General features: G+C 38.5%; 1 protein-coding gene across 2 annotated transcripts in view; it reads right to left on the reverse strand.

The window, feature by feature from the left end:
* Positions 1–18,154, reverse strand: part of LOC107590404 (protein kinase C beta type-like) — a 127,315-nt gene that overhangs the window by 39,786 nt on the left and 69,375 nt on the right. For both annotated transcript variants that reach the window (XM_016279135.1, XM_016279134.1), the window contains exons 6-10: positions 17,670–17,826; positions 17,390–17,524; positions 15,039–15,135; positions 5,883–6,023; positions 1,932–2,105 (exon numbers count right to left, since the gene is read on the reverse strand). In XM_016279135.1, coding sequence (XP_016134621.1) covers positions 1,932–2,105; positions 5,883–6,023; positions 15,039–15,135; positions 17,390–17,524; positions 17,670–17,826 — 704 coding nt within the window. The remainder of the gene's footprint in view (positions 1–1,931; positions 2,106–5,882; positions 6,024–15,038; positions 15,136–17,389; positions 17,525–17,669; positions 17,827–18,154) is intronic.

The following is an 18,154-nucleotide window of genomic DNA, read 5'->3' on the forward strand; positions in this document are numbered from 1 at the left end:
TTCCCCACTGTACATTAAACACTGTATATTTTTGATTCACTAAAAGGTACTGGCTCAGACAATTAATTTATATTTACATTTATTCATATATTTATCCAAATATAATTCAGAGTACTGATGTACTGATATTAACTGTAAGATTTTATGATTTTTTTAAATTATTTTACTGTCACTCAACCCCCTGCAAGAATATTTACTTTTTAGTGGCACAAGCCTATAATACATTTTTAACACATCCACACATACACAACTGCACATCCACACACTAATACACAAGACAAATCCCAGGGCCAAAATCCAAAGATCAAAACACGCTGGACGTCTTCATATCTGCAAGTCTCAGCCACATTTTCCCTGGACTCCATTTTATTGGCTTTCTTCCTGTAATGATGAGGCTTATTTTGCATCAGTTGCGGGTGGTGTAATTTCCTGCAGTGGTGGTGGTGGTGGTGTGTGTGTGTGTGTGAGATGGTCAGGGGAATTAGAGTCAGGGAGGATTAAGAGACTGAAAGTGATGAAGAGTGCGAGGGGGAGACGGACTGCTAGGCAGCAGTGCTTAAAGGAGGTCCCATCACTGTCAGGCAGGAAAGAGGGTGGGCGGGAAATAGTCTTTACCTCACTCCACTACACACCAACTACCTAAACCCCCACGACTATAGCACATCAGCATACACAACCACACACACACACACACACACACACACACACACACACATCTGACTAACTCCCCATTATAGGCTTGAGGATAATCTACATGACTGCAGCTGTTTGGCTGTCAAATACCTCCTGTGACTGATCCCCCTTCATAAAGAAATACCCTCCCAACACCCCACTCGAATATCTTGCAGCTAACCGGGCTTTATTTGCTCTTAAAGAACGTGTGTGCGAAGGAGGAGATGATTTAGTGATGTAGCTTCGTTTGAGATCCAATGCATTTCCAGAAAAATCAGGCATAAAAGAGCTTCGGCCGCGTGACGTCACAATCTTTTCCTCCCCCAGAGTCTCCTCGGTTTCTGACTCAGTCCTCTCTATCCTTTAACTCTCACTTCCTGTCTCGATTTCTCCATCTCTCGCTATCGGTGACAGAGGCTCATGTGGTGCTCAGTAGGATGTTGAGAGACGACGATGCTGCCTGTCACAGCTCTGCTGTGGCCATAGATGAGCGTGTGGCGCACTGCCCTCCTGTGAGCATGTCGCATTCACATGACCGACCACACACACACACACACACAAACACCATTCTTGTCGATGTACAAATGACTGCAGTCTCTAAGCAGCATGTGGGGGATGGGGAGGGATGGATTCAAGTGTGTGTGTTTGTGTTTGAGTTTGTATGTGTGTTTGGTCATGTGCTACAAAATGAAAGAACAAAAAGTGACGTGTGCCTACGCTTAAGCTTATGTCAGAGGATATACGTTGAGAAGAGCAAGAGAAGAGAGGAGCAAACAGGAGATGAGTTGAGAAGAATAAGAGAGGTGACGAGATGTTATGAATGGAGGACAGGAGAAGAGACAAGATGAGATGAAATGAGGAGAGATGAGACAAGATGTGATTAGGATGAAAAAAGGAGAGGAGATAATATGAGATGAAATGAGACGAGGAGAAGAATGGAGAGCAGAGAAGAAGATAAAACCAGATGAGAGGAGAACAGAAGAGGAGAGAAGGGAGAGAACAAGAAAAGAAGATGAGGAGAGGAGAGGAGAGCAAAAGAGATGACATGAGATAAAACGAGGCAAGATTCCTCTACATAAGACATGGAGAGAAGAGCAAAATAAACAACATGAAATAAGAAGAGAGCAGCAGAGGCGAAGCGAAGAGGTAAGGAGAGCAAAAGAGACGACATGAGATGAGAGGAGGCGAGATGAATCTACGACATGAAATGAGATGACAGCAGAAGAGATGAGACGAGACGAGATGAGAAGCTGCAGTACCATGGTCTGAAAGCAGGAGTGCAGTTGAGTGAGGAAGGGTGGTTTTCCTGACAAGGCCAACACTCTCTTCTCCACCATAGTGCATTCTACGTCATCATCCTGGATCACCACGTCCTTCTTCAGGATCTTTATTGCAAACAGCTCATCACCTCCCTTTCTCTCGGCCAACATCACCTAAAAAAAGACAAACAGAGAGAGAGAGAGCGTGAAGGTAGCAGGGATGTTCAGAGTTATGTCACCAAACACAATTGAGTGAGCAAGCAGGAGGAGATGAGCAAAGCAACACTGTAACACAGCACATGAGCTTCATTTATTAGCAGAAGATACACTGGCCTTTGACTGCAGATCAATACAGCAGCGTTTATACTCATTCTTAGCATGTTTAGGGCATGTTAGGCCAGAGAACATAGCTGCAGTTGAGGTACAGATGATATAAAAGACAAAGAGAAATGATGGACAGAAGAGATGAAGCTCTCGCACACATGTGAAGACAATAAGGAGCAGATTTGAGTGTGGCACAATGGCACGGTGAAGGAAATCTTGATTGATGGGAGGGCAGATTTTAATTGTGCTCATTTTTAGGATTGAGCCTGAAGGCGCATGTACTGAAGAGAAAAGACAACCAAAGAAAGAGGGATAAAAAAAAATGGAAGAAAAAAAAGAGTGAGAAAGTTCAAAGAGCAATAGAAATTAGGGAAGATTAAATAAATAAGTGAGAGATTAATATCATAAACATTAAAAAGTATAAAACATTTTAATATATATATATACAATTTATCCAACATACATTTTTATAACTCCAAAATGAGCAAGAAAGAAAAAAAAGATGTTACATGGTAAATAAAACTCACCAGATAGACAACATCAAAACAATCAGAACAGAACGAAAAAGTTAAATTAATTGCACCATTATCACAAAATGTAAATAATGGCAATTAGCATATCAAATACTAAAACTAAAGCTAAGGTACAACGTAAATACACTGAAAAACAAAACTAAAACTAAATAATAAAGTGATAACATGAAAAAAAGTAATGATAAAAATTACAATTAAAATAAAATTAAAAAATGTATTAATTAAAAAATCACAACTATAATTCCACTGAGCAGAGAACAGTCAAGACATTCAGAAACATTTTCTATAATATTGAGACGTCAGTTAAAACATGTTACCATACAAACATAGCTGAAACATAGATGACCTAGATGAATGAAATCAAACACTGATTTCAATCAATACCATTAAAAGGAAAACAAATACATTTCCATTCAAATCAATTTAATTGATTTACTAGTTACATTACATCCATATGCAAATGAAGTAATTTTTTTCAGTAGCATGACAGTAGTGTAACCATTTTCAAAACTGTGTATCTTTTCCAATAACAAGCTACTTTTTTTCAGTTGAATGGCAGCGTAGCACGACAAGGCAGTAAACAAACACGCTCTTCTAAAATATCCTCTCTCTCTCATATATGTAGTGCCAGAAAATCCAATTCTTTGCAGTGAATTTGTTCATGTAAATAAACCAATTCAAAAAAATAATTAACCAATTTGAGTTCCTATGTAGCATTTTAGGGTGTTTTTTTATATACAGCAATTTGATGTTTTTCAGGTTGTGGAAAGAGTAGCTTGACTGTAGCATAACTATTTATGTGTATCTTGTAGTTTGGAAAAGCTACATATTCAAATTAGCTCCCCAACACTTTTAATGCGTGTGTGATGAATTTAAACCCAATCCAATATGCCTGACACAGCCACAGTGCTTCTTGTCACCAAACCAATAGCGCTTCATCAGTGTGTGAAAGCATCTCTCAAATACCTTCCCTCATTCTGCGGCAAGGTCACATAGAGAAAAACCTGACAGAGGAAAAGTAATGCTTGAAGAAACTTTACGGACAGTCTGGCTCTGCCATTTAGCTTTCTCTTGAAAATAAATGCACATATTGAAATGAGCAGAGTTATTTCAGTGTAAAGGCAGCCCCAGATGGACACCTTGTGACTGGCAATGGGAAAAGAGAAGCGATACACTTCAACATTACAGAGGACACCATCTGCTCCTCACAGGCCCTACACCCTAACACACACACACACACACTACTCTGGCAGCATAGCAAGCAGGTCATATCCATTCCAACGCATTCATTACCGCTGCATACCTGTTTAGAAAAACACACATCGAACAAAAGATGCACGACTGCACACAGTGCTCCAAAGTCTCAAGGACATTGTCAGTTAGTGCAGCCACACAAAAGTATCTGCTGTGCTCTGGATGAGAACTGCTCCAGGATCAGCATATTCAAGGACAGATACTGATCAATGATCATGTCTCCAACTGTGAGATCTGCTTCAAACCCATAATCACACAACTGGACTTGTGAAAGTGTACATCTGTCAGCTTTTGAAGCTACCTCTACTGAAGGCTCATCATCGTGGAATCTACAGTCTTTTTGACAAAGTGCCATTTTTTAAAAATATATATATATATTAATATATATAATATATATATATATTTTTTTGAAGAAGAAGAAGAAGAAGAAGAAGAAGAAATGAGTAAACAAATAGCTGAGGGTAACCACTGACTTCTATAGTATCTTTTTCATACTGTGGAAGTCAGTGGCCACCGGCAACAGTTTGGTTACCAACATTCTTCAAAATATCTTCTTTTGTGTTCAACAGAAGAAAGAAACTCATAAAGGTCTGGAACAACTTGAGGGTGCATGAGTAAATTAATTATCAATTTTTTTGGGGTGAGCTATCCCTTTAAGTTCAAATTTCCTCAGTCAATTGTAAAATTTTCTTTTTTTAAAGTGACAATATAACAGAAGTAAAAACAACGAGTAATGCCATTTTGATTAAACATTACAACCTCAAAAATTATTTTAAAATATGAAGCATGAATGGATGAACCATTCACAATAATATCTATAGCATGCATTTAGAAAATATATTTTAATTTCATGCTGTCTTTAAACCTCACTTCATTTTTTTATCTCTAAAAAAACTTCTGCCAATCGTAAGGCTTCTCTTTTAAAGTTTTCCTGTTCATTTTCAAACAGACATAATTGAACAATTACTTATGATTCAGTGAGAGAGTCAGAAGTGACGATTCACTGACTGATGGAGTCTGATCCAAACTGATAACTCACAGGCAAGTTTAAGGCGGTTTCTTGAATATTTTTGACTGCCTGATTAGAAAGAAGACTGCTTCAGTCTTTTTTGTTTTTTTCCTAAAATCAGACATCACAGCTCGTGCTGTGCTTACGGTTGCCTACACCGGAATGAGGTAAGAAATCAAGGTCTTAATATCACATGCTTTTATCCAAAATCTTAAATACATGTTTAATGTTTTAAGGATCTATAGACATTTTTACTGGAAAACAAATACTGATTAAATCACTATTTGTTTTCAGAATGCAAGTTCTGGCTGACTTCAGCACTGTCTTTGCTCTCTGAACACAAATCTATGAGATTGCAGAGAACCTCAGAGTCACGTACAGACATTTGTGCGTGACATTTCGTAGCCTCTGAGAATGAAGATGCAGCACCGAACTGGACGGGTCAGTCTGTCAGATGCAACAGTAAGGCTAACATTTCATTTGTCGTGATGTGGACAACATCAAACAGTCTCAGCTAATGATGCTGGCAGAGGTCTAGCACTACACCTCAACATATCAATATAATTTTAAAATCCTGTTGCCATGGCAACTGGCAGCAGCTGGAACATGAGCCCACTCACCCTCCTATTTCCCCTCTCTGTCTTTTAGCCTGCGTTCCAGTAATCTTAGTTGTTTAGAGTGACCTCACAGCTCGAGATTACCTGCTGCTTCAAGCACCAGTGAGCCTACCTGAGACACATAGAGAAAGAGAAAGAGAAAGAGAAAGAGAGAGAGAGAGAGAGAGAGAGAGAGAGAGAGAGAGAGAGAGAGAAAGAAGAGGACGAGAGTTACCTTTCCAAAGCTACCCTTGCCCAACACCATGAGAAAATTGAAGTCGGACAGTTTCATGCGGTCCCGGTTGCCATTGCTGTCAAATTTGGAGATAGTGTTGGAGGAAGAGCCGTCTGTTTTGTTGGGACCAATTTTAGCTCTCTGCAGGGAAAGAGCAAAAAGAAACAATAAGCTTGTGTTAGAGTGGGGTCAGAGACAACACAGACACACACGTTTGTTTTTCTAGCACGGTGGCGACTTTCATTTGACTTCTATTGTTTTTATACTGTTTTATACTATACTAATGATATTTTCTTTCCCCTCCTCCTAAAACCAACATTACAGAAACCTACACTCTCAGACAAAAAAAACAAGTACAGAAGCTGTCCCTGGGGCAGTACCCTTTCAAAAGGAACTAATATGTACCCTTCAGGTACTAATATGTACACGTTACATACTAACATGCATATTTATAGTACTAATATGCACCCTTTAACGGTAAATAAGGTACAAAGGTGTACCTTTTGAAAGGGTATTGCCCCTGTGAAAGCTTTACTATCTTTTTTTCTGAGAGTGTAGAGACACACAATATTAAAATTCCAGCTGCATTTTTTATAATAAGCTGATAATTGTTTTCATGTTACGGCTGTAAACAGATAAAGGGCAATATTAAAATACTGTACTATATTATCTAAATAAATAAACACATCATGGCTACTTAAAAGCAAGTAAATTTAGGCATCACAACTTTACAATATTTAGTATGAGATGGATATTCATTTTGATTACATTTAATTGTGTTATTAAATGATTAAATGTGTTTTAAAAAATTATTAGTATTTGTACATTTGGATTACATTTACCTTTTAATAAGCATTACATGACAGCAAATGTAATCTAAATGTAAAAATAGGAGTAATGAGTATGTCATTAAATATATAAGATTAACCAATGCCGATAAATAAAAAAAATCTCGAATATTAGCCAATAATTAATATGTGACCCTGGACCACAAAACCAGTCTTAAGTCGCTGGGGTATATTTTTAGCAATAGCCAAAAAACATTGTATGGGTCAAAATTATCGATTTTTCTTTTATGCCAAAAATCATTAGGATATTAAGTAAAGATTACGTTCCATGATGATATTTTGTACATTTCCTACTGTAAATATATCAAAACGTACTTTTTGATTAGTAATATGCATTGCTAAGAACTTCATTTGGACAACTTTAAAGGCGATTTTCACAGTTTTTAGATTTTTTTTTCACCCTCAGATTCCAGATTTTCAAATAGTTGTATCTCAGCCAAATATTGTCCTATCATAACAAACCATACATCAATGGAAAGCTTATTTATTCAGCTTTCAGATGATGTATACATCTCAATTTTAACAAATTTATCCATATCACTGGTTTTGTGGTCCAGGGTCACATATAATATACTATTCATCCCTAAAATATACATGCATTTAAAATAAAAAAGACCAAAAATGTTGATATATGCATATCTAATATTGACAATACGAATAAAATAAAAATACATAATATTAGCTTACTGTGGTACACATATATTGCGCCAATTTGTACATTAAAAGTATTTTTGGTTGCACAGATTCAGTTAACAAAGCATGACAAATTAGACATATTACACATACAGTATATTGTGCATCCATACAGAAACTTGTTAGCCTTTTTAGAAGTTCATCATGACGTTTACTGTTTAATAAAAGCTAAGCACATTCTCCATGACTCAAGCTAATGGCCTTCATTTTTAGTCTTTAATTAGCTGACAGCGACAACTAAGCCTCAACATTACTGCAGCATTTGCACTTGTGAAACAAGCTTCAAACTTTGAAATCTAGCCATCTTGTCTTCATATATGCACACTTTCTTAGAGCAGCAATGAGGAAAGACCAATGAAATAGTGAAAGAGCAAAAGAGTGCAAGTATACAGTGGGGAATTGGAAAGCATAAGCAAATACAAACATACCAACTGCTCCATATGTCTATCTAAGCACCATCACATCTATATTTCTAGACTTTTTCTTATTTTCCTCCAATCGTTTGCTGGTCTACACGATGTAGGTGATTTCAGGGTTTACTATCCTTGTGGGGACATTTATGGGCTTCACGATGTAGACAGGACCTGGCCCACACACATACACACATACAAACATACGAATGAGCCACAGCCTGGCATGACTGACATCTCTTGTTTGTTTCTCTCTGTTGATGTTACTGAATTTCTTAAGCAGGTCTTTTCATCACATCCCAGCTAAATCTGTCAAACACACGATTCAGCAAACGTTGGGTAAACCTGTTACCCAGACTGCAGATGAAGCCATTTTTGACTATTGTGTGCGCGTGTGAAAAAGACAGCATGTATCTATAATAGAAAGAGAGATATTAAATGTCTTTGGCAGCATTTGTAAAACAGCTCTAAAGTGTTTGTTAGACACAGAGGAAGTGGGTGTGTGTCGGTTAAACTGTAGTGGTTTGTGTGTGCGTATCTCTCGCTCTCTCTAGGTGAACGTTTAGTTTCTGGCAAGGATCTCACTGCCCAAGCTGGCATGCTACGGAATGACAGACGGCCTGTGTAAATGTCTGTGGTTCCGTGTGTGTGCGGTCACAGGGCACAGTCATTAGGTCCCGTCGGCTGCAGGCTGAGGGGAAGTGTACTGCCGATTTCCTTGTTCACCAACTTTCTCCTTCACAGTCCACTGAGAACTGATCCATTATCTACAGCTGTGAGCCAATCACACCTACAGCAGCCTAGCAACAGGCCACGCATGCATGCACGCACGCGCACACGCACACGCACACGCACACGCACACGCACACGCGCACACACACACACACACACACACACACACACTGTCTCACACAAATGCACTAAAAGCTTTTCTCATTCACAACACGTTTGCACAGCACTTGGGCTGACACACAAAACACAACAGTGCGTCAAGATTCCTCACTTACTTTGCTTTTTATGCACTGCAGACACTATTTTAACTGGTATCTCTCTTGTTTTCCAACTCTAAATATATTTAAACATACATTTATTTATATATATATATATATATACACACACTGTATATGTAACATGTTTTATTTGAATAGTTATATACAGTGGGTACGGAAAGTATTCAGACCCCCTTAAATTTTTCGCTCTCTGTTATATTGCAGCCATTTGCTAAAATCATTTAAGTAAATTTTTTTCCTCATTAATGTACACACAGCACCCCATATTTGAATACTTAGGACCATGTGTTATTTCAGTTTTTCTTTTTTAATAAATCTGCATAAATGTCAACAATTCTGTGTTTTTCTGTCAATATGGGGTGCTGTGTGTACATTAATGAGGAAAAAAAATTAACTTAAATGATTTTAGCAAATGGCTGCAATATAACAAAGAGTGAAAAATTTAAGGGGGTCTGAATACTTTCCGTACCCACTGTATATACAATTTTATTTAAATATCTTTGTATGTTTTATTTGAATTTTTATAACTGAATTATTATTTAACTATATTAGTTAAATATCTGTCTGTTTATCTATTTTAAAATGTTTTTTTTTTTTTACATAATTAGTGAATATAAAATAAAAGATTTTTCGTTAGATCGATAGATTTTTCGCCTTTAATTGATGGGACAGAACTTACAGGAAACAATAGAAGGGATGTTACCTAGAAACTATCCAAGACAGATCTGATGTAAATGCCCCCCTCCAACATGTTAGAGCATGTGCTTTGTCCACCATGACTCTGAAAAAACTTTTTTTCGTATTATATTATTTACTCATTTCAAACAGTTATTTTATGCAGTGCACACACATCTCTTAAATTACGCATGCCACTGACATCCTGTGATATGTACAAGAGGTGACTGTAATTAAAAATATGCTGAGCTGATTTCAATTCTGACACGTTTACAATCATTCCAAATGAATTTCTGCATGCCTCTCACTTTTCCCACGATTTACCATCAGAATGAATGTGTAGGATTGCCTGGGTCCCACTGCCCTCTCTCTCACAGCCTTTTGGAGTACATTCAATTTTAATTTCCAAACTGCTGCCATATTGTGAGGCTGGCAAGCAGCTCAGTCTAGCATAGAATTCCATTTACCCACTCCCTACTGTTCAGACGCCACACTTCACACTGTCCCTGCAGAGAAAAACACACGGCCTGGCTGAGTCTGCTGCCCAGTGCTCAGCCTCACTCACACATTTCTGCCTCTTTTTCTACCTGTCTGCTTCCCTTTATCTCATTTAAAGCGGTCATTATTTACTCACCCTCATGTCATCCCAAACCTGCGTGACTGACTTGGTCTGTAGAACATAAAATGAGAAATTTAGAAAAATGTGCCGGCTGCTCTTTTCAAAGGTGACAATGAAGCTTTAAAAAGCACTCAAAAGTATCATAAAACCAGATGACTTATGTGCTATATACCGAAAAGCACAAACTTGAAGTAGTCATTCAATGAAAACATCGGCCAAACATTTTTCTAGCTCTTGATGATTCATGAGCAAACTGTGTTTCTGAGTCAGATCTTTTGAATTAATCTATTCATCAAGTTGATTTGAATGAATTGTTCACAAACTGAACTGATCTGTTTTGTGAGTTTAACTCACTCGCTCAAACATTCCAGTTAACAGCTTTCTGGAGGGGAGTACTGTTAATGGACGACTTATATCTTGGTCAGATCCTCACCCTATCTGTCATAAGATAGAATACTTTTAATATGCCTTGAATGTAGAACATTTATACAATTATATAATTGATATAATTATAACCATTGGAATTGTGTATTACGAAAATTGTTGGCTCTTGATGAATTGCTTGGTTCCTCCTCTTTTGTATTTTTTTTTTACATTTTACTTTAATTACACTAATTACAATTTTGGGACAGAACTGACAAGAAACGATAGGGTTTTTTTTCTGGAAATTATTGCTGGCTGTTTCTTGGGCACGTTTGAAATGCTCTGGCTCATTGAAGGGGAGGACTGTCAGTAAACAACTTATATTTTGGTGTGTTCCTCACACTACCATAACACTTTAGAAGATTTTGAAAATGTCATATGTACCATTTTTATGATCCTTTTATGATGATTTGTCTCCGTTTTGAACATTGAAGGGTCCAGTTCCTATTGATTGCAATCGCCTGGAAAAGAGCAACCAGCACATTATTCAAAATTTCTCCTTTTGCGCTCCACAGGGGAAAAAATAGGGACACAAGTTTGGAACAAAATGAGGGTGAGCAAATGATGACAGAATCTTCGTTTGTGGCTGAACAATCCCTCTAATCTTCATATCTCAGAGTTTTTCCCCATCTCTCCCTCTGAAGGTCGTGGTTCTGTAGATATGTGGGCAGGGACGTGTGGCCTCTGGGGAAAAGCCATTTCAGAAGCTCTGTCTCTGTGCCAAAACCACGAGTTGAGTGGCGGCATTGATCTCTGCGCACACACACACACACACATGCCATACATGCACACACAAAATGCTCTCCACCTCCTACTCCTCCATCGATTGCTGGGCGTGAACGAGCGATTAGCTCTGTATCCAGCTAAGAGCCTCATCACTGGACTAAGGCAGTGTTTCTTTTGTAAAAGACAAACATCTCAGCCATATTCTGCTCAGCATTAAAACCAATGCACACACACTCACACAGACATACAGCATCAAACGCTCTGCCCGACGACCCAGTGGCGACAACTTTTATTTGTCTGATCCAGAATAGACAGGAAGGATGCTAGAGAGGAGGAGAGAGAATAGGAAGGGAGGGATAAAAAGGAACGGAGACAAATGCTAATGTGGTTAGATTTCCACTGAGCTGAATGCGTCGCTTTCACCACGCTTCACTGCACACAAATACCGTCATTTCTGCACAGCAGTGTGGAGGGTGGAGTGAGAAAGAAGGGAAAAAAATAAAGAGCTAAACAGTGACAGGAAGTAATTTGTTCATAGTGGTGAGATGTGGAGGGAGGTGGTCACGTCTTGACAGGTCAAATTACAGGTGAATAAAACTTGAGGAGATGCTATCAACAGGAGGGCGGCTATTAGGTGAGACGACTTAACAGCTCTGATTACACCTCTGACACACACACACATAAAAACACAAACAACCTCAAAAAATAGCATCATGCAGAAGTACTGTGTTTTCATACAGTGCTGAAAGGTGGTGCTGGGGATGAGTTCACTAAAATTAGCAATACTAATTGCTAAAGGGTGAGACAAATCCAGATATCTGACCTAATGGGACAAATAAACCAATCAAACATTCATTAAGTCTTTTTAACACAAGAATATAAAACACAGTGTCTGTGTGTTGAAGCTGTCTTTTCTGATCTGTGGGAAGTACATGTTCTCTGCATACACCTGTAGAATATTAGTTAACTTCTTATTAGCATTTCATTGTGAGAGAAAACTATAATGAAGCTACAGAAGGGGAAAATATATTTTCTAATTTATAACTATCCGATTATATAATTTAGGTATATATTATCTGGCACAAAACACAAAATGTTTTGCAGCCAAGATTTTTTAAATGTACACTAAATATTAATAAAACTAAAAAGGTTTTTATTATGTATAATCATCTGTACTTACTACATTCAAAATAAATGCAAATCTTTTTAACAATTTGCAATGTACATTTTTCAATCAATATTTTCATTATTTTGTGAAAAAAAATGCAGAGCAATTAGATATAATGGTAACACTTTACAATAAGGTTAATTAGTTAACTTCTTTAGATCACATGAACTAAGCATGAACAATACTTCTACAGCATTTATTAATCGGAGTTAATATTAATTTCAACATTTACTAATGCATTATTAAAAACAAAAGTTGTGCTTGTTAACATTAGTTAATGCGCTGTGAATTAACATGAACTAACAATGAACAACTGTATTTTCATTAACTAACATTAACAAAGATTAATAAATAATGTAATATGAAGTCACGTCGTGTTTCAGAAACTTCCATGGTGGTGCTGGCGCATCGTTCGCTTTGCGTGTAGATCTGGTGAATGCTGCATTTGTAGAAGGCTAGCGTTCCAAGCAGACGTTAGCTGGGACGTACATTTAAACAAAAATATTAAAAAATATGAGTCTAGAGACGCTTTCCTATTTATACAGTAATAATTTCATAGGACTACAATGTAATACAAACCTTAATTTCATTCAGGAAGTTTCCCATCAGTCACGTTTTCCCTCAGAACAGAACAGAATGACCGCTGACAAATGTATCCAGTTTTAATTGGTTTGGCACAGGCTACCCAACATTGGATTACACTGACCCAGCGCTGGGTAGGTATGTGAGGGGGTTCATCATTTGTACTGACTTAAACTGATGAGTTAAGAAGTTTTTCCTCCATGATGTGTGAAATCAGCCCACCAGATGAGATACAGATTGACCATTTCTCACATTTTGCATTATGCATCACACCATGTGTAGGAAAACTGCCAGCTCAGACACAAACACACAGTCCGAGCAGCTCTAAGCTTCGCATTGGGCTGTTCATAAATAATACCATCGTGCACTGGGTCCACAGCGAAACTTCCATGGTGGCGCTGGCGCATCGTTCGCTTTGCGTGTAGATCTGGTGAATGCTGCATTTGTAGAAGGCTAGCGTTCCAAGCAGACGTTAGCTGGGACGTACATTAAACAAAAATATTAAAAAATATGAGTCTAGAGACGCTTTCCTATTTATACAGTAATAATTTCATAGGACTACAATGTAATACAAACCTTAATTTCATTCAGGAAGTTTCCCATCAGTCACGTTTTCCCTCAGAACAGAACAGAATGACCGCTGACAAATGTATCCAGTTTTAATTGGTTTGGCACAGGCTACCCAACATTGGATTACACTGACCCAGCGCTGGGTAGGTATGTGAGGGGGTTCATCATTTGTACTGACTTAAACTGATGAGTTAAGAAGTTTTTCCTCCATGATGTGTGAAATCAGCCCACCAGATGAGATACAGATTGACCATTTCTCACATTTTGCATTATGCATCACACCATGTGTTGGAAAACTGCCAGCTCAGACACAAACACACAGTCCGAGCAGCTCTAAGCTTCGCATTGGGCTGTTCATAAATAATACCATCGTGCACTGGGTCCACAGCTGGGTCTGCCCGTGTGAATTATGCAGAGACTTGCACAGTTCGTGCCCCTTCAAACACACACACACACACACACACACACACACAAAAAGTATCCAACATACATGCACACACCGATTGGCACAAACCGACTGTCCAGACCATTTTCACCAATCAACTTATTGGGAACCATGTCTGAACTAACTGTATGCTCTCAAAAGAAACAGGAAACCAGAGGAAAAGGGACATTAAATTGTGCCCGAATCAATCTGTGGTGAAAAAAGGCCAGGGATCAAGAGCTTCGTGCTGGTTCCTCTCAGTCAGCTCTATTCTGTATTCAAATTGGGATGTGCGGAGCAGAATGCAGGTTGACATGAGTGTGATTACTCTGGGAGGATGCTGGGATTTGCCAATGTGTTATTTATGCCAGATTTGTCAGTGAGTGATATATGCTTCATGCACAAAGACCTCTCTCTCTCTCTCTCTCTCTCTGTATCACTTTACCTGCTCACACCCAGTTGGGAGAGTCAAAATGAAAATGAAATCAAAACTGGCTGTATTTACTTTTTTTTACATTTCTGGTCTTATTAGGCATGATTCAAGTGCATGTTATTCAAATGATCTTCCAACCACACATAAAAAAACAAACCAAAACAAAGCAAAAAAAAAACACTAAATGAAATTAAACAAAACTAAAATAAATAATCCAAATACGAAACAAAAATAAAACAAATTGAAACAAAAACAACAAAACGAAGCGAAACAAAAATGAAATAACATGAAACACAAACAAAAAACAAACACAAAATGAAACGAAACTAAACTAAAACAAAACCAACCAAAACAAAACAAACAAACAAACACACACACACACACACACAAACAAAAAACTAAACAGTGCTGTTTTACACTGTTCTCTAGGGGCTTATCTCTTGATAAATAAAATGATACTAATGTTTGCTAGTGTGTACATACAGTACATTATACATATAATAATGTATGCAAATACAAACACGCATATACTCTGGCACACCCAAAAAAGCAGGTGAACACACACATACTCCCACCTCAAACTTCTGCCGGAGTTCCTCATTGCCTTCTTCACCTTCGGGTGGGACAGGAACGTTGAAGTACTCGCCCTCTTCCTGACTGAGCATCTTAAACCTGCATATGTGTGTGTGTGTGTGTGCATGTGTTTGACAGACAGAAAATAAGGGACAGTTAGGTGAGTGCAGGATCTCAGCAGTATCACATATGGTTCAGCAACAGAGACATTAAATCCTCCTCTGATAATAGTTCCATCTGGCCGCTATCGGAATTGCACACTTCCTTGAAACGGCACATTTTGTAAAATTTAAACCATTTAAACCATTCATACACTTACAGTTCCCCTCTCAGCTGGGACGACCTTGACTATGATCATGTGTGAAGAGGAATCCAACCGGCTGTAGTTGCCCCCAAACAGCTTTCAAATGTCTGAGGGACAGCATGATGCCCCATCTCATATTTAGCTCTTCTAACATCTGTGCTTCCAGATAGCAAAAAATCAGCTTCCTGTTTAACGGTGTGAGGTGACCATTGCTGGGACCCGACGAGATGACATGTTCAAAAATCAACAGACCTACCACTGAAAGCACCCCCCTCAGAGAGAGCAGCACGCTGGGTTTCCACATCCTTTATTGCTACTGATGTGATAAGAGGCCCTGTGTTCATATTGCCTCTAGTCTGCGCGGGTGTGTGTGTGTGTGTGTATTGTGTTTATGACTGCAGATGAGTCATGGCTGCAGTACTCTCCCCCACACTCCTTCCTTCCACATCTAGACCTCCAGAGGCTTTAGTGTGTGTGAGCGTCATCCTCATCACATTCACAGAAATAGGAAAGCGCAGAAGAATGGCAGTTAGCATGAAAAGATCTTTTCTAATAGGTCAGGTAATATGATTCATGAAGATATCTAATTATTTTATTAATATTACTAATATTTATTAGTAATATTATAATATTATTTATATTATATTGGTTATATTTTGTTATTATATTTTTGTTTATATTTTGTTTTTCATTACACTGATTTTTATTCTTTTTATTTGAAGACTCTTAAGCTCACCAAGGCTGCAATTATTTAATCAAAAATACAGTTAAACAAGTAAAGTTAAAAAAAAAAAACTGCTCTGTGATGGCAAAGCTGAATTTTCAGCATCATTTCTCCAGTCTTCAGTATCACAGGATCCTTCAGAAATTATTCTACATGTGCGGAAGCGATCTGTCGCACATATACGTCACTCATTATTTACACAGTGCAGAGAGAGATTGCGGACGTGTTCACTGGCACTGTAAATATTTAAAGATATTTAGAAGTACAGGTCATCACAATGAAAGACGATTTTGATATATCATCAGACAGTGTGGAAATGTTTGCCCAACCGTATTTATTTGACGTCACGCGCCGGATCTTGTGAACGCGCTCAGGACAGTTGGACGTTGCGTTGGATCAGAGGTAAAAATTATATAAATACCATTCGGTTTCTTGCACAGACCGATCGTTTCGTGTCTTAAGACCTCAATGTATCGTCACGAGCCGCAGGGTTTAATTTGGTTTTGTCTGTGTATGTTTTTTTGACTCTCAAAGCTGTGGAGCCCATAGACTGCCATTATATGACTGACAGACTGCAACGGTTTGAGTTAAAAATCTTCGTTTGTGTTCTACTGAAGAAACAAAGTCACCTACATCTTGGATGCCCTGGGGGTAAGCAGATAAACATCAAATTTTCATTTTTGGGTGAACTATCCCTTTAACGTTTACACAACCTTTTCATAAAGCGATCTCCCGACTGTGGGAATTATCTGTTAGGTGAGAAAGAACTACTTGACACTACTTGTCTCTAGATACTTGTACTGACTAGACAAAATAGACCAAAAGAAAAAAAGATCTAACAACTGACAGAGAGAGAACATGATGGAGAGAGCAAAGACTTCCTGTGAAAGTGGATCTGACCTTTCTCACTTAACTCAGTTCTGTCAAATTACCTGCACGTTTAAGCATTCGCAGCATGCTCATGCCGATGCAAAAATACACAGATCCTAGCTGACAAGAGGTGCGTTTAGAGGTGTTCGAGAAGGGATGGGACTGTGTGTGAGCAGAAAACAGGAGTGGAGAGCTCTTCGATGAAGAGCACTACTGAGCAGGGAGAAAAGACAGGCTGAGGACTTCTGAAAGAGCAAGAGTCTTCAAATCCAGGGACGACTGAACCAGTTAGACGTGTATAGACTGCTGCATGTCTGCGAATTCCTGTGATATGCAATGCGGTTTAGTTGACAAACCTTTTAATATTAATGTGTACACAATCTATTTGACCGTGGGAACTTGCCACATTTCCACTGATGTATATACTGTATATGTGTGTCAGCAGGTCTCCTCACCATCCGTCCACCCCTTGCTTCTGAAGCTCCGAGATGCCGAAAGACAGAGAGCCCATAAAGTCATTCCGGCTGGTCAAGTCCCAGTCCCAGATCTCCACAGACAGCCTGCGGTCCTTGTCAGACTCCTTCAGATTACTGTAAGACACAAAGCGCAGGAGGGAGGAGGGCAGAGACCAAGAAATCAAACTCAGCATTGATTTTGCATTTCTCATTCAAACAAATGACTGATCTTTTGTGCTACTGATGTCTATGGTCGGAAAAAGAGTGAAAGCTTCCATACAATGTGAAGGTCTCGTTCCACGTGGGATTCAGGCAGCACTTGATGGTCTTGGTCTTTTGTTTGCTCTTGCTCGTGGGGTCAGGGATGAGTTTTAGTTTGACGTAGGGGTCAGAGAGGCCATTGGGGTCCATGGGCACCAGGTTCCTCGCCTCTTTAACTGTAACATAGAAATACAGAATAAATCAGACACATAAGGATCAAGATTTCCCTACTTTCACTCTTTATAGTGTGCAGTCAATGCCAAGTGAATCTTTACATTAAATAAAAACATACTACAGCGCGTATCAACTTTTTGTTGGAGTTTTGATCAATGAATGTCACAGTTAAGCACTGTTTATGTTTTAAGAGTCCAGCATAAAAAAACAACTCATTATTTACAATGCATACAAGTTATTTTCCTGCCTTCCAATACAGTTGAAGTGTAAGTTAAATAAGCATTTCATTTGCTGGACCTACTGATTCAAGAACATGGATATGTTGAATGA

This window comes from Sinocyclocheilus grahami, unplaced genomic scaffold (assembly GCF_001515645.1).
Source record: "Sinocyclocheilus grahami isolate Dianchi unplaced genomic scaffold, SAMN03320097.WGS_v1.1 scaffold127.1, whole genome shotgun sequence".
NCBI lineage: Eukaryota > Metazoa > Chordata > Actinopteri > Cypriniformes > Cyprinidae > Sinocyclocheilus > Sinocyclocheilus grahami.